The sequence below is a fragment of the Adiantum capillus-veneris genome, chromosome 19, assembly GCF_014529385.1.
Source record: "Adiantum capillus-veneris isolate H3 chromosome 19, ASM1452938v2, whole genome shotgun sequence".
NCBI lineage: Eukaryota > Viridiplantae > Streptophyta > Polypodiopsida > Polypodiales > Pteridaceae > Adiantum > Adiantum capillus-veneris.
Window position 1 is genome coordinate 93329149 of NC_140949.1, and position 25891 is coordinate 93355039.

Sequence of the window (25891 nt, forward strand, 5' to 3'; positions counted from 1 at the left end):
CCATGGCCCCAAAGCCACGAGGTGCCTTCTATGTTTAGAAGATACCCTTCATGATGGTTTTTTGACAACCTATGGGCCAAGGGCCATAGGGTCCCCTCTATGCTAGTAAGAACCTCTATATGCTCTATATTGGCATCCTATGGCCCCAAGGTGCCCTCTATGTATTGAAGAGACCCTTCATGATCCTTTTTTGGCAACCTAAATTAGCACCCTCTGGCCTGAAGGTCATAGGGTCCCCTCTATGCTAGTAAGAAGGTCCTCTCTATGCTCTATATTGGCACCCTGTGGCCTGAAGACCATAGGGTCCCGTATATGCTACTAAGACTCTCTCTATGCTCTATATTAGCACCAAGGCCAAAAGGTACCCTCTATGCTTTGAAGAAACCCTTCATGATTGTTTTTGGGCAACCTATGGCCCATAGGCCATAGGGTGCTAAACTCTCCATGCTCTATCTTGGCATCTTATGGCCATTGTCCTCTATGCTAATAAGAAACCACCATTGCCCTATGTCTGTCTCCTATTTCTTTACGACAACAAGGTGTCATCCTCCATGCCAATAATTCAAAAAAAAACTAAATGCTCTACATTGACACCCTATGGCCCAGGGCCCATGTGTCCTCTATGCTACTAAAAACCCCTCTATGCTCTATGCTGACACCTAGTGGCCCCAGGGCCACAAGGTGCCCTCTCTCTCTCTCTCTTTCTTTCTTTTGGATATAAATTGTTTATTTGACCTAATTACCTCTCTTTCTCTCGTCCCTTTCTCTCAGCTTCCTCTCCTCTGTTTGTCTCTCCTTTCTCTCTCATTCCAAATAACTATTTTTCTCCCTCTTCTCATCTCTCCTCATTCATATAGCAGGCACTCCCTTGTCAATTTTGGTCGTGAATATCTATCGGTTTTCCAACAGCATCGTCATTCAGGCACCCCCTACCACATCTCCTCTTTCTAGGACCTCTCTCACACCAACAAAAGGCGTACAATATGAAGGTTAGTTTTTTACTGTTTTATTGTTTTTTAATAGAGAGAGGTAAATAAATGTACAAAAAAAGATTGAGCTTACCTGCGAGTGGTGTCGTGTGACACTTCCGTGTTTGGGGAGAAAGGTGCAGGGAGGGAGAGAGAAGGCGGAAGAGGTGGTGCCGCAGGACGTTGCGCATTTGAGAGAGGCTCATGTAGGCATTCAATTTCGTTAGGTGTTGCACGCTTGAGAAGAGGTGCACAAAGGGCAGCAAAGGGCGGCTATTCGTTCGGCAAAGGGCACCATGAGGCACTGTTTGTTTGGGAGAAGAGGCGCAGTAAGGGCGACAGAGAGGCGATGTTCGTTCGAGAGAGGAGGTGCTTCGAGGCATAGGGAGGGTATGTGGCAGAGGTGGCACAAAGGAGACGTTTGGGAGAGGCGAACAAAGGGAGGGCTTTTGGGAGAGGCGCAGGGATCGTTGTTCGAGAGAGCAGAGGAGGTGCATGGAGGGCGTAGAGAGGGCATTTGGGAGAGGTGCAGGGAGCACGCACAGAGCGTTATTCGAGAGAGCAGAGGAGGCGCAGGGAGGACGCATGATAGAGATAGCACAGCTGGGTTTCAAAAGAACAAGAGAGAGAGAGAGAGAGAGATAAGGTTAATTAATTTTGTTAATTCAAAATTCAAATTTTGAATTTCAAATTTTAAACTTACTTCCCGTCCTTCTTTATTTTGAATTTTGAAGGTTTAGAATTGTTTTCTTAGGGGGAGAGTCATACAAATGGATTGGAAACTGAAAGAGCTTTTTGGAAAAAGAAAAAAAAAGTATGGAAATTTTTCAAAAATTTGGCATGAGATTTTGTCCAGTGTCCGTATCGTCTCGCTACGTGTGAGATGATCCCCATGGTTGAAATCGCCGTTCCGGGACCAAAAACCGCATACTAAAAAATACACTAAAAAGCAGTCAAAATTAGAGAATTTTCGCTCGAAAAAAAGTGTGCTATTTTTTGGTGCAGTATTGACCAAGAGACTTGAAAACTCATTTTGAAAAAAATTAGGGTGAGCAAAAAAAAAAAACTTTTATGCATGCGCAATTGTGCACAAGTTGCAGTGTTTTGAAAGTGTGAGCATACATGCAACATACACATATTTATACAAATAATATTTAAATAAGGAGGCCATATACTAGAATGGGTTGCAAAGGTGTTGATTCCCATTTGCGAAAAGGGTTGTAAAGGTGCTGAGAGGCGGAAGTGAAAAAATAGACCCGGTGGCCTCTACACCAAGACTATGCACAATGGCCTCATCATGGGGAATACACAATAGGGGCACCACCTAGCAAGATATGCGGCTAGGATGCATACATATACACAATGAAACATGCCATGCAAAACAATTTCAAGATCCACGTCCAAATGTGGAATGGGGTGATCAGAGAATAAGGTGAGAGGAGGGGTGAGTGAGTGAGAATGGGCTCGCTACTCATGCATGTAGTAAGGAAGATAACGAGGTCAGGGATATATGCAAGTATGCTCACTTCTCATACAAAAGGTGGCGAATCCGCACACCTCAATATGGAAGTAGCAAGATGATAGGAATATGAGAGGGAGAGAGAGTGTGTGTGTATGGTGGCGAATCCGCACACCTTTACATAAGCAGAAAAAAAATGGCAAGGAACAAGCATATACCATACTCACAATGAGATGTATCCAAAGCGACACAAAGTATGGCACCAAGATGGAGTGTATTGATTGCTTGCAAAAGATGAATACAATAGGTAGCGTATGGCAGGAAAATGAGAAGGGAACAAGATCGTAAGAGGCATAATGGAGAGATGGGAGTTGATGGCGAGGAATATCATGAGTGTGTCCACCCTTCTTCTTCTTGAAATTGTGCCTTCAACCCTTAATTACAAGTGGTGTGGAGGTGTGGTGCTCATCTTTTGTGCATGGTGATGGTGATGATGATGGTGTTGTGATTATGTGATTAGGGTTCATGCTACAAGCATGTAGCACAAGAGTGTGTATGGATAGGTGTGTGTGTGTGTGTGTGTTCTCTCCCCCAAGTGAGCTCTCATGGCCTCCTTATATAGGGAAGGAGGGAAGGATTTAGCAATATTTCTATTTGAGGTGAGTGTCCCACTTTGGTGACTAGGAAAATGGGGTGCATGTGACTGTGGCTCCCATCTTGTCTCCTCATTATTTAAAATACCAGAGTCAATAGAGAGACAAAAAGAGAGAATGTGGGTAGGATGTAGAGGATAGGAAATATTTACAATAGTCTAGCTTTGGATAGACATAAGCTTATTAGGGAGAGAAGAGAGAGGTAAGAAAATTATAAGAGAGGTTGTCGAAGGTGGATATTTGTTGATGAGGATGGATCCTCCAAAAATGGTGATAGAATTACTCTAGACTAGCCAAGACCTCATTAAAAGAGCCTTGTCTCTTGTAATCATGCTTTAAGACTTGTAGAACCATAGCCATTCTAGAAGGAAGAAAAGTGGGGATGGCCTGTGTCACCATTACACGAGAAAACTGGGGTCCCCTACAAAAATCATATCTCCGTGTTCATAACTCCAAAAATTCTGAAAAGAATTGAGCTAAAAGTTGAGATCACGAGCTACATCTTTCATGTTGAACGCTCCTTCAGATTCGGGGTTCTTCTTTACTTAAAAAATTCAGCCAAATAATGTATTATTTGTGGCTGCAAAAGTCTTTTGGTGGTCCCCTTTGAGTGGACTTCTCTCTTGCCTTCAAGTGTAAGCTCCTTCATGTGTATGAAAACATGACCTAGAGTGTTGAAAAGATTGGCAATCATTTAGATGGAGCTATTATTGAAATTTGAAAGTGGGGTTGAGGTTTGAAAATGAAAACTAGTGAATAAAATATTTGGTAGAGTGGAATAATATACATACATGAAAAAAAAAAATTAGAAAATACTAGAATATATATATTTAATATTTTTAAGGTCAAAAGAGAGATCAACAAAGAAAGCTTACTTATTATGCTACATCGTGATTGATTAGCATAAGTATTATTTATTTAATAAAGGCTAAAACGTTTGTGAAAAAGGAAGAAAAAATCAAAAGTAACTTATATAATGAGAAATATTTTGATAAAAGGGCAAAAAATATATGGGGGGGTTCCCATGCATGGAAAATCTTTCCTCAGTGCACATGTGCAATTTGATCACACATTTGATCATGCGACACGTACGTACGCCGTTTTTTATGTCCCTTTAAAGACGTAAACATATCATATGGATGTACATCCACGGGACTACTTGAGACACGGTCCCTTATAATCAATGGTTCTGGATGCGCCACTTGGCATAGGATCAATTGATGTGGATGCACCACATGGCATATCGTGCGGCTCATACATACCCCCTTATGTGCTGGCGGACTCTAGCTTTCTGAAATCACTATTTATAGCACCCTATGGTTCAAACTCCATAGGATTCATATATAGCTCACCACAAAACACGAACACATAATGCCGTGTGGTCATAAATCCATAGGATCTATGTATACTTAGCTAGAAACATCAACATATAGCATCCTATGGCCTTTGGTCCGTAGGATGTTCATATACTCATCATGAAACACCTACGTATAGGACCCAATGGACCTAAGGCCATAAGATGTATATATAATCATATCAAGACACCTACATATAACATCGTATGGACCTAAGGCCATAGGATGTATACATACTCATCATGTGACACCTATCATTAATCTACTACATACATTTCCATATGGCACTGAGGCCATAGAATGTATACTTACTATACACAAAACATCTCCATAAAACATCATATGGGCTAAAGGCCATAGGACGTATATATACTCAACAGACACCTACATAAAGTATCCTACGGTCCTAAGGCCATAGGATGTTGTATATCCATCATGGAACAATTACTTATAGTGCCCTATGGCCTTGAGGCCATAAAATATATATATATATCCATCATGAAATAGCTACATATAGTGCCATATGGCTCTGAGGCTATAGGATGTATATATACTTGTCATGACACAACCCATGTAGCGTCACAAACGTCGTAAGACCATATGATGTATATTTATTCAACATAAAACACCTACATAAAGCATCATATGACCCTAAGTCCAAAGGATGTATACATACTCATTATTAAACACCTACATGTTTCCTCATGAACCACCTACATATAGAATCCTATGGCCCTAAATCCATAGGATGTATACAAACTCATCGTGAAACACCTACTTGTAGTACCCTATGGCCTTAAGTCCATAGGATGCATACATAGTCATATAGCATCTTATGTCCATAAGGACATAGGATGTATACATACTCCTCATGAACCACATACACATACGCATTGTGAAACAACTACATATAGCATCCTATGCCCCTAAGGCCACAGGATGCTATATACACATCATGAGACAACTACATATAGTGCCCTATGGCTTTAAACCCATAGGATGTATACATATGCATCGTGAAACAGCTACATATAGCATCCTATGGCCCTAAGGCCATAGGATGTTATATACCCATCATGAGACAACTACATATAGTGCCATAGGATGTTTATTTACTTGGCACAAAACAGTTGCATAAAACATCATATAGACTAAAGGCCATATGATTTATATATACTCAACACCAAACACCTACATAAAGCATCTTATGGCCCTAAGTCCATAAGATGTATACCACCTACATATAGAATCCTATGACCTAGGATGTGTGCATATGCATCGTGAAACATCTACATATAGCATCCTATGGCCCTAAGGCCACAGGATGTTATATACCCATCATGAGACAACTATATATAGTTCCCTATGGCCCTCAACCATAAGATGTATATTTACTCAACACAAAACACCTGCATAAAACATCATATGGACTGAAGGCCATATAATTTGTATATACTCAACACAAAACACCTACATAAAGAATCTTATGGCCCTAAGGCCATAGGATGAATACATACTCATCGTGAACCACCTTTATATACCCATCTATATACCCATCTTGAAACAACCACATATAGTGCCTTGTGTATATATATTCATCATGAAACACCTACATACATACTCACAATGAATGACTTTGTGATGATTTTCTTAACAAATATTTGTTGAAACCTTCTTGCAGGTATGGATTTTAATCAAGGTGATAGAGTATGCATGTTTGTAGCCACACAAAAGGTTGCCCTTGGGAGTGTATGTGAGACGAACCCAAACGGCTATTGCTCAGGAATGCTTATTGAGGAAAGCAATGTATCGGTGTCAGTTGATTTGTGTTTTCAGAAGAGAGCATTCATTCCATTCCCAACAATGGATGCATTGATAGTGGGAGATGCTTTTCACAGTATATTGAAATGGAGTATTGGGTTGCTACAACATATGAATGAGATTCAGTACGAAGGGATTTCTATGTTCTAAACTCACAAAGATGGAAGCATTGGAAGCACAATCTGATGGAATGAGCTATAGGGAGGTTTGGAAGGATAAAAGGGTTCAACTTTGGAATGAAAGCAAAACACATGTAGTAGCTGAAGGCGTTGTCATTTATGTGTGTCCATTTGATTTAGTGAGCTAGGTGGAGATAACATCGGTATTGGTATTGAAACATTCTATGCTTGTGAGGCTACTATTTTTGCACAATCTGATGTATGCAACATCAATCTGGTTTGTTGTCTTATCAAGAGAGTGATAGCTATGGATGGAAAAGCGTTGTTACGATATGAGGATTTACATGCTAGTGACACTTTACAAGATACATGCATTGAATCGGCTAGTTTGGTAGAACCTATTTCAAAAAAACAAAAATATTGCTTTATAAATAGGAAGCCAAAAATGTCTGTGAAACCTTCTAAGAGATCCAATCAAGCATTCATATTATTTGTCCAGCTTGTTTCAACCATAGATTGTTGTTCTATGAGGTGGTCAATATGCCAATAGAGAGAAGGTCATGGCTATACGCAATGAATTTTGGGAACAAAGTTTGCAAAATAGAACCAACTATGTGTATGATACAATGTTGACTGCTTGGCATGAGAACAAAACAACTACAAAGACTTGCTATGTATTTTCTTTTAATGGCAATGAGGTTTGTAGTAGAGCTTGGTACGAAATTCATAGCATTCCAAAAACGTTGTTTTATCGTTACCGTAAACAATTTGAAATGGGGTTCGATGCTCGATGCATGATAATGATGGTGTCATAAGAAAAGGAAGAGACCATACAGAAATGGGAAGGACATTGATGTGCTCTTTTGTAGATTAAAACTCATAGAAAATGCTACATAAGAATAGAACTATAGAAGATGGTACAAGAGAAACCTTGCAACACCAAACACGTACAGGCAAATAGACCTCTTACATTATGTCAATAAAACACTCGAGAGTATGAGTCTCAAGCCAATGTCTAGCACTACATTCAATAGGATTTGGAATACAGAGTTTGCTAATGTGACCTTCTCAAAAACAAGAGAGTTTAGTTAAATGTGTTGTGTGTAGTCGGATAAAGTCTCAACTAGAGTCAACAAAGGATGATGAGTTGATTTCACGTTTGAAGGATGAACGTAGAATTCACATGATGCAACAACAAAGCTGTAGAAATATGTACTACACATGGCGTAAGTTCTCGCGAATGCAAAAGAATAAGTATTTATGCATTATACATGATAAAATGGACCAAAAAAAAAGACAACAATACCTAGATTGCGAGTGAACTCAAAAGACTATGCGAATACATATCAGTTGCAAGTATCATTAACAGGTATGATAACACATGGACATGGTCAGGCAATGTATAGTCATTTCTCGTTGAATGGTCTATGGCCTTCATATCCGAATGCTACAATTGGTTTCATTGCATTATGCTTACAAAATTTAGAAAGAACAGAAAACCATGGGCTAGGAGATTTATGTGATGATGGTATGCCACGTAGCAATGTAGCATTGTTCAATGCATTGAATTCAAGGACAACCCTAGACCACCAAAACAGAATGATGAAAGAGCATGACAGGAACTGTTGATGAAAGAGCATGAGAGGAATGCATCAGCAGCAGTAACACCACCATTGGCTATTAAAGGATGTAATGAAGAGATTGCTAACTTACAATCAACCTCCTCTTGATGTGTTGTAGATACATGTCCACTCCCGTGTTTCGAAAATTGCATGAGAATCTTTTGCTACAACTAGATAATTGTACAAGAGAATAAGAATTGATATTTATTTGCATACTTATCCTTGCTAGTAGCAAAAGGTGTTTTCAAAACTGTGCATTTGGGTTTCGTAATGGTGGGTCATATACATGAGAACATAGATGCAATGTTCAATAGGTTCTCAGAGTGATTGCGAAAAAGAATTGACATACATTTTTCCACATTTGATGGAACATTTTCAAAAATGTAAAAACTAAACTTCAACACCATTTTTGATGACGCAAGTTTCTGATTTCAAATCCTTTGTTAAAGGTTATATGTGTGATGGACAAGATGCTCTTGCTGGACACTCTAAGCCACTTCAATTTCGTTTCTTTATGCAAGGTGAAATCCCAATAATGCAGTACAAAATTCATCCCAAATCACCTGATTGGATGCCGAGGGAGTCACGAATTGAGTTGTGGAAAAAAGATGATCAAGGGAAACCAAAATTGCCAGTAAACTGTCCAGATGTGATTCCTATCGCAAACTACAAGGAATTAAGACATATCTTGAATTCTGGAAAAGTTAGACTCTACTAAAGGGAAAGGAGTACGATTCTACAAAATACATAAAGCAAGTTATTATTTATTGACAAAAAACAATTAGTGAGTTCGAACAACCAACCAATAAACAAACTGGTGAATATACATCATTTTGATCAAAGACTACAAGGAATCATCGAATGCAACAGATAGAGAAAGACATAGATAAGTTCCAAAGATATTAAGAATTGAATGATCACTACGTTGGTCTTTAAGGTGCAAGGCCACAAGAAGCTTGTAGGTCTCAAATTAATGTAAGAAAAGAGGATTTTGTTCTTGTGAGACCCGCAAATCCACAATATCCGATATGGCTAAGAGTTACAAAGTCAGATGTTGATATAGACATCTCATCTCCCTACCTCCTAACTACAAGAATGTTTTCATTCAATACTGGGCACCAAAACATCGAAAAAAAAATTACACAATCCAAAAACAATGAGAATTGTTAAAAAAAAATAAGTGGTGCTATAATCTTGCTGACCCAAAGCGTTGGGAGTGTGTGGATGCAATTGTGTGGTCATGGACTCCAAAGGGTGAAAAACTTGCAGAAGCAATTAAAATGCAATCCAATGTTGAGAAAGAACAAGCTACCTTAATAAGAGAAACTGAATAGCATTTCATTTTCATATATTGTTTTTCTTATTATACATGTCTATGTATGCTTTATAAAGTATCAATTAACACCAACATAAAAATAAAATTTTGAATGGGACAAAAAAAAATGTTTCTCAACACCACCATTTTCTTGAGAATCTATCTCTTTGTCTAATGTAAGACAAATCCTCAACAAAAACTTATCTAACATTCCCAAAATAAATGAAATTTTTTCAAATCAAACAGGAAATAAGAATCCATAGGCATTGAAATCAGTCCCAAAGTTGTGGGATTTTCCCATTTCATCTATAAGTGTTAAAAGCCAGGTGCTTTTTAAGGGTGATGCAAAACCCATGCCCACTTATCCTTGTTGCGTAGGACCTTTGTCCCAACATTTAAGCTATTGGAACATAAACTCAAAGATACTACATTGTGAGCAACTAAAGAGAGATACAGTATTCCACAAGTGGCCTAGAAAATGAATCTGTTTAGATCAATTTCATCTTGCAGGAAAGGTTTAAGCATTTAACTATGAGAATTCATGGCAGCATTACTAGTTTTAAGCAATTCCAAATTATTTGATTCATCTACACTACCACAAACAACCAAAAGAAAGATTTTTTTACCTACTCACTTTTGGAAGGTGCGGCGCATTCGAAGTCTTTGCACCACTCCTCACCCTTCTTCATATACTCACCTAAAGCACTTTTGAGCAACAGATATCTTGCAATTGACAAAGGTAGCTTGAACTTACATTGATCCCTTGTGTAATATCTTGACTTAGATAAAGATACTTTGTACCGCTCCTCACCCTTCTTCATATACTCTCTTGTAGCACTTTTGAGCACCAACTATCTCTAGTTCTATATACCTAATCTTGTACTACTCCTCACTCTTCTTGACACATTAGTTTTCATATTCACAGGCCTATGCTAAGGCTTCAAATCTACTTAGTTGCAGCTCTAGAAGTCTATCCGACAATGTCTTGCACTAAAGCTTCCCCCCCCACAAAAAACACACACACACAATCCTCTATGAGAATCGCAACTCTCACTAGCATTATGCTCTTATACTCGACGACATGTGAAGCCAATGCACTCAAGCCCGCCCCCCCCCCCCCCCAAAAAACATACACACACACACACAATCCTCTATGAGAATCGCAACTCTCACTAGCATTATGCTCTTATACTCAACGACATGTGAAGCCAAAAACTATTAATGCGACACTAAGACGACCTTTCCACATTAATCACCTCTCACAACAGCATTCTGATATTCTGCCTCACATCCCTAATGTACAGCCCAAATACAAAAAGCGTATGAGAGAGACTTGAAAAAAAAATGTGTGAGCAAGCATGCAAGTATAAATGTGTACACATGCCCATGCAAGGTGTGTACGCGCACGAGAGCGCGTGACTAGTTTAAATCAACCCTCACAACCTAGTAAAGTGAAAACAGCCTTTTTTATGATGAGAGGATGCCCTTGACATGCATGCCAGGCCTATTTTTCCATATTAATTGTTGCTTGCAATCCTACTGTGAGAGAGAGAGAGAGAGAGAGAGAGAGAGAGAGAGAGAGAGAGAGAGAGAAGCAGGAGTACTTTTAACGTCGTAGGAAACTATCCCAAGACACCTTAAAGATCTATCCGGGGAGAGAGAGAGAGAGAGAGAGAGAGAAGAAGAAGAAGAAGAAGAAGAAGAGTATTTCAACGTCGTGGGAAACTATCCCAAGACACCTTAAAGATCTATCCGGAGAGAGAGAGAGAGAGAGAGAGCAATTTCTATTGAAAACAACCTGCTATGTACAACTTGGCAAGAATTAAAGAATTAGATGCCGCTCATTTTGAAGCCTCTGAAGCTTCATGCAAATTAATAAGACATGAGAGAGTGATCTTCCCAGAGTTTTCTGTATCCAGCCTATCGAACTGCCTGCACACTTCCGCAATATCTTTCTCTTCAATCTTACGCATTAGCTTCAGCTTATACACGACGAAATCAGACTTGCTGTACAAATAAAACAAAAGCAGCATCAGAGAAGTCCCCATGCACTCGCATTTATATGAATGAGGACTGACTCTCTATACATTATAAAACTCGGCTACCAGTTTCATGAGCAAGCCCTGCAAGAGATGCCATTCAGAGTCACAAAAAAAGCAGGATGCTGTGATGCTGTTAGTTGGGCAGAAAACTGATCATGGAGGAATCCGACAGGTGACCGATAACAAGCACATCTCCCCACAACAGAGTGAGGATTTTATCCTGCCGTGTTTATCTTTCGAATCATGGAAATTTTAAAATTATTCTCGCCAAGCCCTAAACCCCAAACCCTAAACCCTGAACCCTAAAGAAATTCCTTCATTCAAAAGCACTTTCGTTTCACCTCTATTGCCAAAACGGAAGCTCCATATTTCATTCTCAACCTTGCCCCATTCACCTCCAAATGCACCCCTACATAAAAAAATATACAAGCACATTTTCAAAAAGTGTCTTCTGTTAGCGAGATGCCACAGAGGAATAACAGAATGCCACCACATCGCTCCCATCTGCCTGGCTGATTCAGCCGGAATAGCAGTTCGTTGCAGAAGGACCTGTCCAGTACACCAGATTTTGGAGCGTTTGTTTGACCAATGCACAATCTTCTTCCAGTAATTACTCACAAATTTGGCACGCCCTTTTTTCCAAGGATCAAAAGACTGCCTAGTCTTACTCCGTATTGAAGGGTGTCTGGAGTAAGACGCATCTTGTGTCAGGTGCAGCAGAAGTGTTTAAGGATTTTGTTTAAGGATTTAGCTTGGATCTAGTATTCCGCACAAACACAAGGTTGCTTTACTTCACTTGAAAAAGAGAACTAAACTGAACACAATGAATGAGAGAGACGGAGAGAGAGGGAAAAGAGAGACGACACGGCATGTCGGGACCAACAACCTTGCTCTGTTGCCACAGCAAGTACTTGCTTCATTTCTTGCACAAAACTGCTAGTACAATGATGCTAAACATAGAGATGCTGAGATGCTAATGGGTACTTGATGCAGATGCTTGGTAGGATGCGGAGTGCTTGATACAGCCGGGTACTTTGGTACTTGGTAGTGCGGGTACGGCTGGGTACTAAAGGTACTCAGGTGCTAAGGACATGGAGGTCCAGAACCCTATGCTGAGCGAGGCAGGAGCCAAGCCAAAACGCAAGGGTGCTAGATGTTGGGGTACTGCGTTGATGACGACGAGGATGTGGGATGATCTGCTATCGCCAGGGACAGCGATGGGCTGAAAACTGAAATTGCTGAAGAGGCTATGGGCTAAACATTGCAAACGATGACTGCAATCGCCACAAGGTTATGGGCTGGATGCTGAAAACGCTGATGGCTGATGGGAAAAACGCTGGCCTCGCTGGTTCCAAAACGCTCGTCCTGCTAGTGCTTCTGGAGAGGCTCTGTCACTGCTCCTCTACCCTCTACTGATGCCCAAGGGAATGCTCTTATAGGTGCAAAAAGCAGCCCTCTCGCTAAACCCCACGATTTGGAATATAAAAGATCATTTGTTAATAATGCAATGCTAAGAGGCAGTTCACACGCGATAAATGCCTATATGCTGAAATGTTGTACTGTGCACGAGAGGGTATGCAACTATGACCGTCCTATATGCACGTCCTGCTAGAGGCTTACAAAGGTGCCAGGCTAGGTCCTAAGCTAAGACTGACACTAGACTGTAGCAGAAGCTTATCCACGTGGCACAAGTGCAGTGCACGTGTGACATGTTGTTAGTCCTATCCTCACCTCAAAAGCTAAACGATTCTTTCCAAACCTTAAAAAAAGTTTTGCAAATAGTACATCCAAACAAGCCTTTTACGATTGAAATGGATACCAATCACTAGCTATTGGTGTTTTCCTTTACGAAGATGCAAGCCTATAGCCTTTTTGAGAGTTGTAAGCTCACTAATCTCAAAACACAGTACTTCACACAGGAGAAGTACTTCACAAGCAAGAAGGAATAAGGAATTGCTAGCAGTCATCCATGCCTTGGAAGATTTGGCGCCATCCCTTGTGGTTGGGTCTGGCCACAACTCCTTAAAAAATATCCTTGTAAACCAGCCTCTTATGATGAGCGGAGTACATGCAAGACTTTGGCCATCGGAGTGGCAAATGCTTTTAAGTAGATCGTTGAGGTCAATACTTCCTTGTGTGTGAAGATCTTAACTAACTTCTACCTTCCTCTACAAAGGTGCCACACACATGATCCTCACTTAGTGGGAATTGTCGGAATGAACAGCAAAAGAGAGACCAGATGGCAGACTTTGTGATACAAGACAAAGGACAAAGAGCCCCTCGGCCACATATATATCAAATCGCACAAGGAAGCTGATGGAGTGAGCAACTACGGAACAAGCCACAAAAAATATATAGAGGAAGAGACCGAAAAGGAGAGAAACCTGCCAAGGTGGTAAACCGGCAACAAGTTTGAGTCGAGAAGTCTCTGGAGTAGGAGAAAGGAAGCCGACTTGAAAAAGTATTGAGTTGAAAAACGATTTGCTCTTCCAAGACACACACACAATATCGAACACAGTAGTCGAAGGAGATCCTCCATATGTCCACCTGTGAGGACACATCCACCATCGAGGTAGGGACAATATAACCGGCCTATACACAGTAGAGGACGGTACTATTTCAATTACCTCTTAACTTTACACAGAGCACTGAGAAGAAAAGAGAGCACATAGGCATCCAGCGACTAGAATGTCATTGCCCACACAAAGGCCGACACCCTGTAGGCCCCAAAGACTGGTGCCCCTTTCGGTATTTCTTTATTCAACTAAGAACAGACGATCCGGACACGTAGATCAAAGTCTCACAAAGCTGTTCAAACCTGGCGAGGGCTGAAATTGTAGGTTTTTGACCCAATTTCGGCAACATAACGATGCCAAAACCCCTACAGGTCAAAAGCACATGTCTAGGACAGATTCCATCGCAATTTAGAAGCTTTCTGGTGAGCTGTAACAGAATTTCAGCACGCTGTAATTCCCTGTTTTGTCACAGCCAGGTGCCGGAAACCTTGTCTAAGCATGCCAAGGCCTTCTCAAGGCTCCCCTTGTGTACTCTCGCAGTTTAGGTGCGAAACCCTAAACCTGCAGAAAAACACAGTAGGCTGTAATTTTCTGTTTCGCATCATTTTGAGCGAAGCAAACACGTCTACGCGTGTCTGAGAGGCTCCCGCACGCAATGGGACAGTTCCCTTGTGGATTGGACGAGTATTCACGCGAGAAAACTCTCCATTTTCACATTCCTTTGCGATGGAAGTTCCAAGATGGAAAGGTACTCAAGGTAAAGTATGTCTTCGGTCCGTTCTGTACGTAGTACCAAATGGATATAGTTGTTAGGTACGTAAAATTCGTATGATTTTTTTTTAAAGCCAAAAACATACAATACGGTCTATACGCTCTCTGTGCAAGGCTCTACGGGTAACCTTTTTGTATTTGTTGCAGAGAAAACTCTCCTGAATAAGACGCCCAAATAACCAAGAACAAGAGCGAAAACAAGCGCTAGATAAGCTTGGTTGTTTCTCTTTTTCTTTTTTTTTTCCCCTTGGCAAAAGTGCATAAAACCCTCAAAACTGTACATAGTCAACTGAGAAGCCCAACTAGTGGGGCATTACCATATGTGCAAAGGGGAGAGAGGGAGATGCACGAGAGCAAATCATCGTGCTGCATGAGACAAGGGAGAAGGCAAGCTTTCCATTAAAGTTGTGATCACTTGCACCCACTACTCACACACACAATGTGTTCACTTATGATAAAAATCAGTCTCCTCTCTCAGTTTTAGGCGCCCCCTCTTGAGATGAGACATTCTAGAAGTTGAGTTGGCGTGCAGGTTGCTCTCCTACTGCCATGTGTCCAGTTTGCCTCTCTTGAATTAATTCCCTAGTTCTCACCAACTTATAAAGTTGTGACTTATTGAGTGGCCTAAATGACTTTAATTGAGCCTAGCCGCTTCTTTACTAAACGGATTCCAGTATCAATCAGCCCAACCATCTCGTGGCTGTTTGGCCTTGACTCCTGCGGGTGAAACTCCGTTTCACATTGGCCATGCAATGTCCAAGCATTTGTGATTTTAACAAGAGGGTCCCAAAAATTAAATAAAAATCAAGGGAAAGAAACAAGCAAATATATATAGTCCCCTCTTAAAATCGCAAACTTCCTTGATTGCATCCCATATATACCTGCCATAGATGACTTCGTGTAGTAAGCACCCTTTTATCATCGCATGTATCCGCAAGAAATACTCACAAACATGTGTAAATGTGTCAAGCCCTTTGACCTTTGCTCTACTGAAGTGATCTGAGTTGGAGAATACACGGGTTGTAAACCAAAAGCTTCAAGGTAAAACTGCAATAAATTTGGTTACTCTATCAGTTCACTTTCTTCCATCCACTTTGCGGATAGTTTTTGAACTTCACCAAATAATGTCTTGCAACTTTTTCCTTGACTTTTCTTTCTTTTGGCCTGTCCTCCAGAAGACTCAGCTGAGTCTTTTACCTTCCCTGTATTTCTTGACCCCTAGGAAGCTTCGGGAGTCACTTTTGCAAAGAACCTCTTTGCTAAATTTTTCTTTGACCGACCCCCCTTTCACATTGCCCTGAAACCCACTGTCCTCTCCCTTCAACAAGGCATGACCAGTGTTGGCAACTTCCATAAGCTAAGTAAGGGTGGCCACTTTGTTCTTTGTACAGTAGTTCCTAAGCCCTTTAGGCAGCCCATAACAATACTTCTCAATCCGCTCCGTCAATGGCACAAACCTGTAGGAGGTTACTGAGAGTAGTGCTTTACAAATTTTCCAATTGTACTCCTCTAAGATTTTGCAAGAAGCCGCATTAAGTTGGTGTCAATCTGTCATCACATCGTCTTCAAATTCATTTGACAGCCATGCAGATGCAAACATTTGCTTAAAGTAAACCCATGTGGCGGGTGCCTATCCTTGAATCAACGGTGTCGTCCAACATGAACACGCATTTCCTTTCAAGAAAGTGGCAGCTTTCTTGACCTTGGGGGGCCTCTCTGAAATTACCCCCTGCATAAGCATTATCAAACTATTGGAGGAAAGTAAGAGCCTTCGTCTTTTACTCAAATCCACTGAAGGCATCAAACTTCACCGCTGCACCACCTTCTTTGTATGCTTTTGGCTTTTCCAACACTCCCAAATTATCATAGAAAGTGTCTGCAACATGGGGTACAGTGGTGGAGATCATCTATGCCCCTTGGACATTGACATTTTGGTTCCCTGGTGCCATATTTTCTTGCTAGTCGGAAAAACAAGCCAATGAGACCATATAACCAGCATATACACAGTAGAGGACAGTACTACTTCAATTACCATTAACTTTACACAGAGCACTAAGAAGATAAGAGAGCACAAAGGGGTCCAGCAACTTGAATGTCATTGCGCACACGAAGACCGACACCCTGTAGGCCCCAAAGACTGTTGCCCCTTTCGGTATTTCTTTATTCAATTAAGAACAGACGATCCGGACACGTAGATCAAAGTCTCACAAAGCTGTCCAAACCTGGCGCTGAAATTCCAAGATTTTAACCAATTTCGGCAACATAATGACGCCAAAACCCCTGTAGGTCAAAAGCACGTGTCTAGGACGGATTCCTTCGCAATTTAGAAGCTTTTTGTAGAGCTGTAACAAAATTTCAGCCCCCTGTAATTCCTTGTTTCGTCACTGTCACGTGCCCAAAGCTCTGTCTAATGTCAAGCCTTCTCGAGGCTCCCTTGGTGTTCTCTCGCAGTTTAGCTAAACCTGCAGAAAAACACAACCACCTATAATTTTTTGTTTCGCATCATTTTGATGCGGAGCAAACACGTCTATGCGTGTCTCAGACGCAATGGCACAGTTCCCTTGTGAATTGGACGAGTTTTCACGCGAGTTTTCGCATTCCTTCGCAATGGAATTGTGCGTACTGTGGGAGATTAGCAATTAGCTAATCCGCTACCTGTTCAGAAGGCTCTTGCCTTGGCAAACGCACATAAAACCCTCAAAATTGTACATAGTCAACTGAGAAGCCCAACTAGTAGGGCATTACCATGTGTGCAAAGGGGAGAGAGATGCATGAGAGCAAAACATCGCGCTACATGAGACAAGGGAGAAAACAAGCTTTCCATTAAAGTTGTGATCACCTGCACACACTACTCACACACACAATGTGTTCACTTATGATAAAAATCAGCCTCTTCACCCAATTTTGGGCGCCCCTCTTGGGATGACATTCTGGAAGTTGAGTTGGCCTGCAAGTTGCTCTCCTACTGCCATGTGTCCAATTTGCCTCTTTTGAGTTAATTCCCTAGTTCCCACCAACTTATAAAGTTGTAAGTGACTTGCCGAGTGGCCTAAATGAATTTAACTCAACCTAGCCATTTCTTTACTAATCTGATTCTAGCGCCGATCAGCCCAACCATCTCGTGGCTGCCTGGCCTTGATTCCTGTGGGTGAAACTCTCGGCCAAAAGCCGTTTCACACTGGCCATGCAATGTCTAGACATTTGTGATTTTAACAAGAGGGTCCCAAAAATTATATAAAAACATCAAGGGAAAGAAACCAACAAATAGACATAGTAGTTGTCACAGTCTCGTGACACACAAAATATCCATGAGAGATCTTGCCAATGCAAGTCAAAGAGACACATTGCAAAGGAGAACTTCCCCCCGAAAAGTATTGTAATCCATAAGGTAAGGAATGGTAGAGAGAATGTATCAGGGAGGACTGTCGAAGTAGAATCCACAGTCTCAGAGTAGACCATCTTGCCATAATCTACAAGTGCAAAGGGAAAGGCTACCACCAAGAGGGAGAGAGAACCCATCACCAAAGTTGGAATCATCCATGAGGTCTTGTAATGGAATTTGCCTATTCAATTTGAGAGTAGCGGAATTTAATGAGAATACTTTCAAGGAATGATTTTGTGAGCATAGCGGGTAGACATACTTGAAGATAGCAACATAATCATAGCAATTAGTTAACTTGGCATAGACAATACTTTTGCAAGAGAGAGAATTTAGAGAACATGACAACAGTTGAGGACCGGATTTATGTGGAGCCGGTCCCCCCTCCAATAGGCATTTGTATTATGATTTCTCCCATAAAGAGAGACTTGTTAGAATACATTCTTGGTGTTCCTTGTGACCTAGGTGAAGCAATGAAGATGGAAAGCTTCATGCATCACCATCATAGCATAACCTAAACTTGAAGAAAGCTTTAACTATACCAAGCCTCAGTCCCAAGACCTCAAACACCTTCGAAGGTGGAGAGAGCTAGCAGGGAATGAGGGTAGGGAAGAGGAAGAAGAAACATTTCATACGAGAAAGAGCTAGTTCCTCACTTATCATAACTCTTGTGCTAGCATACATAATAGCATAGTCATGAAGAAGAAATAGATGGCAAGCTCAAGCATTGAAGCATGGCTCTTGTATGGATTTGCACTCCATAGCCAAGAGTGTTGGTGTAGGCTCTCAACCTCTACCTGCTCTTGCACTTTGCATAGTACACAATGAGAGTGTTTGTGAGTGTGTGTGGGTGAGTATACCCCCTAAGCACCCCCCTAGCTTGCTTGGGTCGACCCCCCCTTGTAGCTCATGCTTGAAGCTCATTGGACCTCTCCAGGCCTAGCCAATCACAAGCAGGAGCCATTACAAGCAACAGGGATAGCCTTGGGACAAGTGTCCCCCTTTCCCCTTTGAGAGAGAGGACTTGATAAATGCAAAATCAATTAATTAAATATCCTTTATTATCATTGGACCCCTTGGGTGGCCAACCAATAGGTTTCAGGCACACCATGAGGGCAACATGAGGAGGAACTTGACAAGTGTCCTTGCTGCCTCTTCAAGCTGGGGCTTCCCTTGTGTGTGTGTGTGTTCTCTCTCATCCCCCCCCCTTGTAGGCTCGCCCCCCTCCTTGTAGGGATCTTTTTGACTTTCGATGAGCAAGCCCCTTAGTCATCAAGCATGACTAAGCACTTGAGGTAGGGGGTGTTCCCACAAGCATCTCAGGCAAGCTTCTCAAGGCACCTCAAGCACCTTAATCATGCACCAATTTAAGCACCTCAAGCATGGAGCCAGTCAAGCACCTCAAGCATCTTAATCAAGCACCTCAAGCAGGACAAGCACCTCAAGCACGACAAGCACCTCGAGTTTGGGCCGGGTTCCCACCTCAAGCTCAGCCCTAGCTTACCTAAGGTCAAAGGACTTTTACACACATTATTGGAGGTCTTCAATGAAGCTAACCCTAAGGTCTTATGCTCCATTGGTTAGCCTTGCTCTTGATAGACCATCTCCCATTTGGGCCCCTTTACTATTGGCCCCGTGTTGAGATAGATCTATAAGCACATATCTATATCTTAACACTTGTTCCCGTTTATTCTCCCACATTAAGTGATCAATTTAATATGAGAAAATCATTTGGGTTGGTTAGATATTAGATTTTATGACAGGTCTTCATTGCCTCGAAGATCAAAGGTGCATCCAAACTATGCTGGGAGAAGCCATAAGCCCAAGAAGAAGCAACGTAGAAGACTAAACAAATAGAGGCAAGGTGTCACCAGCGTGTGACTACTATCTATCCTTTTTGTTGATTTCTTTCTTATTATCTATTTACTTTCACTTTTTGGAAACACCCCTCGGGAAATCTAACTGCCCTGCATTGCATAGCTAGTGTGGAACTCTCCAGGGGAGTTCAGGCCTGAGGGCAAGAGAGCACTAAGGTTGGACAAGGACTATGGTTAGCTAAGTGGGGTCATTGACTAGCCAAAGCGAATCCTTTGCTACAGAGGCTACATTTCAGTTCCGGATGTGGCCACAGTGTACAAAGAGGGTCGGATGACCTAGAACGATACAATGGCAACATCTCCTAAAATTTAGGGAACTGCTATATTGGGACCTGAAAATGTGTTTGTGTCATTACCTCCGGAATGACAAGGGGAACATTTTCTTACTCTGCCGTGAAGTCAACTGGGCAACCGGTTGGGAGATTTTTAGGCGGCAACCCCGAAACGAGAAAATGCTTGTAAATGCGCCAAGTGGCACATTTTGGTGCACTTTCCTCATGCAACAAGAAGTGGCGTTGAATTTTAAGCTGGGAGAGGCTCATTTTCAGATTTTGTCACAGGTTAAGAGCTATGGAGTGCTTGCTTTCCCTCCTATGTACAGTGCGGTGCCAGGAGTGATGCCCTGCACGCTACGCGCTGCCCTCTCTCTCCCCTATGGCAGTATGTTATGCCCCACTAGTGGGCTTTTCATTTGACCAATGTACAGTTGTGTGGGTTCATGCGCGATTGCCGAGGCAAGAGTCTCTTGCACAGGTACTGGATAAGCTAGCGGCTAATCCCCCCGCAGGTACAGGTGAATTCGGAGAGGTTTCACGCCAGAAATCTCGTCCGATTCAAAGGGCAAGTAGCCCTACAGGTGCGGGAGCTCGAGGACTTGCTACGGACGCGACCGGCACGCGAAACGGAGCATGAAACAGTAAATTACAGCCTGTTGTGTATTTTTGCAGGCTTAGGGTTTTGGCCCTAAACGGTCCCTAATACCCCCAGGAGGCTTGGGGACGCGAGGGGACCGCTGTACAAGTGATCTGGCGCATTTTCGGGGCTGAAAACAGAGAATTCAGCGTGCTGCAGATTCTCGCCAGGTTTTGCAAAGTGCCCGTATGCGTCGGGAAAGTAAGTCAATGCGTGGGAATACTGACTGTGAAGGGTCCTAGTACAGTTATGTTGCCGAAATCGGGCCGGAACAGTTGAAATTCAGCCAAGTGTGTGCGGGGCAGCTTGTAGGGATCCACAGTGTTTATTCCCTCTTTTGAACAATAAAGAAATACCGAAAGGGGTGCCTAAGTTATGGGCCAATCTGGTTTCGGTCTACTCATACAAGTGCAATCTAGCAGCCTGTATCCCTCTCCCCTTTGTTGTGTCTTGAAAGTACAGGTAAAGTGGACGACAAATTAAATGGGTGAAAGCTAAATCAAGGTTTAAAGTAAAGTCTACTGCCCTTTTTGGATTGAACACGCCGGTTTCATGGTTCCATAGACGGGATTAAATCACTTTTTCCCATAGAAGTGAGCCTTGGTCAGTTTGGGCTTGAAGACACAGGGGATCATAGACCAGACATAGGGAATTGTAATTATGGCTGACAGACCAAATGATGTGACTGAAGAGGTTTCCTCTTCACAGGGTCAACAGACACATGAAGTGGGTGAGTCCTCAAGACCACCACAGACGGATGATGATATATTCAGGACCCAGTTGGCTACTGTTGTGGCTATGTTCACACAAGTAATGCAGAACCCGAGGTTTTTAGCCTTTCTGCAACCTCCTGTTCTGTCTCAGCAAGTTGGGTCACTGGATCGTATTCAAAAGCCTGTTAAGGCTCGAGCACAGGTGATTCATACTGCACAGTCAATGGAAACACCTGTACACTTAATGGAGAACATGCAGTCTCCACAACCTGTGCCTAAGGTGCAAGAACAGGTGGCTGAGATGCCAGTCTTTCAAGATGTATTAGTTCAGCCCGCCACCATTCAGCAGCCTATAGCAGGTTCTAATGGGCAGGGAAGCAACCTACAGGCTATGCAACAAGTCTTCCCACCACCTTCAGTACACCCTGGCTATTTTGGAGGTGGATCGGTATTCCAGAGCATGGCTGGTCATGCACCTGGAAATCAGTTTTACACGCCAGGAACAGTGTTTGGGGGTGCTCAAACGATGATGCCTAACCCCATGTATGGTGTCACGGGCATGCTACCAGGGTTTCAGAGCACTCAGGGCCAATTTGGGATGCCACAGGTAAATTTTGGTATGGCTGGAATTACAAATCAGCAGCCAAATATGGCGTTTCCAAGTCAACTTAATTGCGGTCAGGGAACACAAATGAACCCTAACAGTGTTCCCATGTTTCAGTCACTTCCATATGACAATTTAACGCCGCTGGAGAGGCCAACTCCGTACAAAGAAGGTGGCAAAGGTGTGTCATTCACGACCTTTACAGGGTTTGATGACAGGAAGAAGGCTCTCTCATTCCTCCAGCAGTTTGACAAGGCCTACGCAGGGGGAAACTTTACAGAGGCTTCAAAGGTCCGCAAGGCAGCCACTTTCTTGACAGGGAATGCGGGACAATGGTGGACAACTTTATTGCTGCAAGGGCAAGCTCCGTCCACATGGATTTACTTCAAGCAGATTTTTGCAGCAGCATGGTTATCTGATGATTTCGAAGCAGATGTCATGATAGAATGGCACCAGCTTAATGCTGCTACTTGCAAGAATCTGGATGACTACAATCGGAAGTTTTGGAAAGCTCTACTTCCAGTAACTTCCTATAGGTTTGTGCCATTGACAGAACAGATTGAAAAATACTGTTGTGGCCTACCCAAAGGATTGAGAAAGTACTGTACGAAGACCAAAGTCACTACTTTGACGCAGCTCATCGAGGTAGCAAACACTCGCAATGGTTTGCTCAAGGGAGAAGATTGTGAATTCAATACTGGCGTCAAGGAAGGATCAACCAAGAAAAATTCAGCGAAGAAGTATGTTCCCAAGGAAGTTCCTAAAGTGACTCACGAGCCAGCCAACGCAGGGAAAGGCAAAGCTACGGCTGAATCAGAAAAAGGACCAGCAAAGAAATGGAAACGACGTTTTCCTCGCAAGTCAGAAGAGCAAAAGAAGGTCCTGAGGTCAGAGAACAAATGCTTTATTTGTGAGCAACCTGGCCACATTGCTTACAATTGTCCTACAAAGAAAAGGCCAGCTGATTTTGAAAAGGAAAGAAGCCCATGGCTGGTCTAGTGCCAGATATGGTGGGCGACAAGCCAAATTCAGATGCAAGTGAGCTTTGCAAAGCATGGGGAAAGGTCAGGGATCAAACACTGCTTATCTTCTTTGATCCAGGTGCCAAAGCCAACTTCATTTCCCCAGAATTGGCTTCAAAGTTGGGAATCAGACCTGAAGAGATGGGGTATACAGCAGAGGCAAGTTTGGCATGTCCTGGCCATACTGAAGCTGTGACACCCATCATTGGAAAGTTGCGTCTACATATCCAGTCCTATGTAGATGCTAAAGAATTTTACATCATGCCACTGGACGGATGTGATGTGTTGTTAGGTATTCCTTGGTTGTTTCGTGTACAGGGAATCATGGATGCCTACAAAAAAAAGATCACTGTACAGAGCAGGGGAAAGACTCACATTCTGGATGTAAAGCTTAAAGGGGAGTCTATTCCCACTGTATCAGCTTCTGCTATTACTTCTGTAATGAAAAAGCATCTTTCTGCGTACTTGGTTTTTGCACGTGAAGTGTCAGATTGTGATGAATCAAATTTATCTGTGCTAGATAAAGAAAGGTCAATGTTTTTACAACAGTATAGTGACTGTTTTTCCGATTCATTACCGTCTCAATTACCGCCAGAGAGACCCGAGGACCATGCGATAGATTTGGTGCCAGGCAGTAGCCCACCAAATAAGCCTCCGTACAGGGTTAGTGCGGCTCAGCAGAAAGAGATAATGGGCCAAGTACAGGAGTTGTTAGAAAAGGGGCTGATTCAGCCCAGTTCATCTCCATTCTGTTCTCCAGTGTTGTTGGTGCAGAAAAAGGATGGCTCATGGCGTATGTGCATAGACTATCGTGCACTGAACAAGAATACCATCAAGAATAGGTTTCCTATACCTAGAATTGATGATATTATGGACAAATTAGAAGGAGCAGCTGTGTTTAGCAGGATAGATCTAAAGAGTGGGTACCATCAGATCCGCATTAGATCAGAGGATGTGCACAAGACTGCTTTTAGAACGACGTTTGGCCTTTACGAATTTTTAGTGATGCCCTTTGGTCTCACAAATGCTCCTGCTACGTTCAATAGGATGATGGACAGAATTTTCCGTCCACACCAGCAGTTTGTTGGTACGTTCTTTGATGACATGATAGTCTATTCAAAGAATGAAGAGGAGCATAGGCATCACTTGGCCATTGTGTTCAAAGAGCTACGCAGTCATAGGTTGCTCATCAATGCAAAGAAAAGTGAGTTTTTTCTGGAAGAGATTCACTTTCTGGGACACATTGTCTCAAAGGATGGTGTCAGAATGGATCCTGCAAAAGTTGAAGCGATCAAGTGATGGCCAAATTTGAAGACGGTGCACGATGTCCGAAGTTTCTTGGGACTATGCTCCTATTACAGAAGGTTTATCCGAAATTTCACTGAGATTGCTTCACCTTTACATGCTCTTCAAAAGAAGGCAGTCACCTTTAGATGGACACAGAAAGAGATTTCAGCTTTTAATCTCTTAAAGGAAAAGATGACTTCAGATCCCGTCATTGTGTTGCCAGATCTTAGGAAGTCATTTGTGGTCCAGTGTGATGCCTGTGGTAGTAGCATTGGTGCAGTGCTAATGCAAGATGGCAGGGTAGTAGCCTATGAGAGCAGAATTTTGCAAGGGCAAGAGATGACCATGCAAGTCTATGAGAAAGAGTTACTGGGTATGATTCATGAGCTCTTAAGTTGGAAACACTACCTGCTAGGTGCAGATTTCGTTGTCCAAACGGACCATCAGACCTTGCGATACTTCTTGACATAGACAAAGTTATCTGAGAAGCATATGCGATGGGCAAATATCTTGTCCATGTTCCATTTTCAGATTGTGCATGTGGAAGGCAAGAAGAACGTTGTGGCTGATGCCTTGTCAAGGAAGCCACAAATTTCAGCTGTGTCGATTCCTTATCATCATGAACTTGATGATATGAGAGAACAGTATGCAAATGATGAAGATTTTGCAAGGGTCTTCGAGCAGCTAATGGATGGACAACGTCATGAACACTATCTTTTTAAAGACGGGTTCATGATGATGCATGGCAGATTGTGTGTCACAAAGCCATTGCGACACAAAGTTATGATAGAGAGTCATGTCCAACCGTATGCAAGGCATCGTGGTATTGATGCTACAGTTAAAGCGGTTGAGACATTCTTCTATTGGCCTACATTGAGAAGAGATGTGGATGCCTTTGTGCGAGAATGCCTAATTTGCCAGAACGTCAAGTTTGACAGGCAAAAGGCACCAGGGTTATTGCAACCACTACCTATTCCAGACAAACCATGGGAAAGTATAGCTATGGATTTTATCTTTGATCTTCCAAGAACACAGACAAGAAACGATGGTATTTGGACCATCATTTGCAGATATAGCAAACAGGCTCATTTTATTCATGTCAGGAAGAAGATAAAACCTCAGATGGCACGCTTGTTTATGAGCAATATTTTCAAGTATCATGGCATGCCACAGTCGATTGTTAGCGACCGTGATCCACGCATGACAAGTTTGTTCTGGAGAGGCTTGTTTGAGAATATGGGCACAACGCTCAAATTCTCTTCGTCATTTCATCCTCAAACAGATGGGCAGTCAAAAGAGGCAAATTCTATTGTCCTAGATCTGCTGAAGTGCTATGTGTCAAAGCATAAAGGAAAGTGTATTTGCCATTGGTGGGGTATTCATACAATAATACAGTGCATTCATCAACTGGCAAGGCACCTTTTGAGATAGTTGAAGGTGGCAAGAAAGTTCCTCC

At 42.3% G+C, this 25891-nt stretch overlaps 1 protein-coding gene across 2 annotated transcripts in view; it reads right to left on the minus strand.

The window, feature by feature from the left end:
- Positions 1–11077: 11077 nt before the first annotated feature.
- Positions 11078–25891, minus strand: part of LOC147434478 (two-pore potassium channel 5-like) — a 78739-nt gene continuing 63925 nt past the window's right edge. The window contains exon 2 of one of the 2 annotated variants that reach the window (XM_086490928.1): positions 11078–11319. In XM_086490928.1, coding sequence (XP_086347054.1) covers positions 11154–11319 — 166 coding nt within the window. In that variant the 3' untranslated portion in view covers positions 11078–11153. Of the gene's footprint in view, positions 11320–11360; positions 12040–25891 lie in introns of those variants that run through there. The other variant, XM_086490926.1, reaches the window with a different exon arrangement.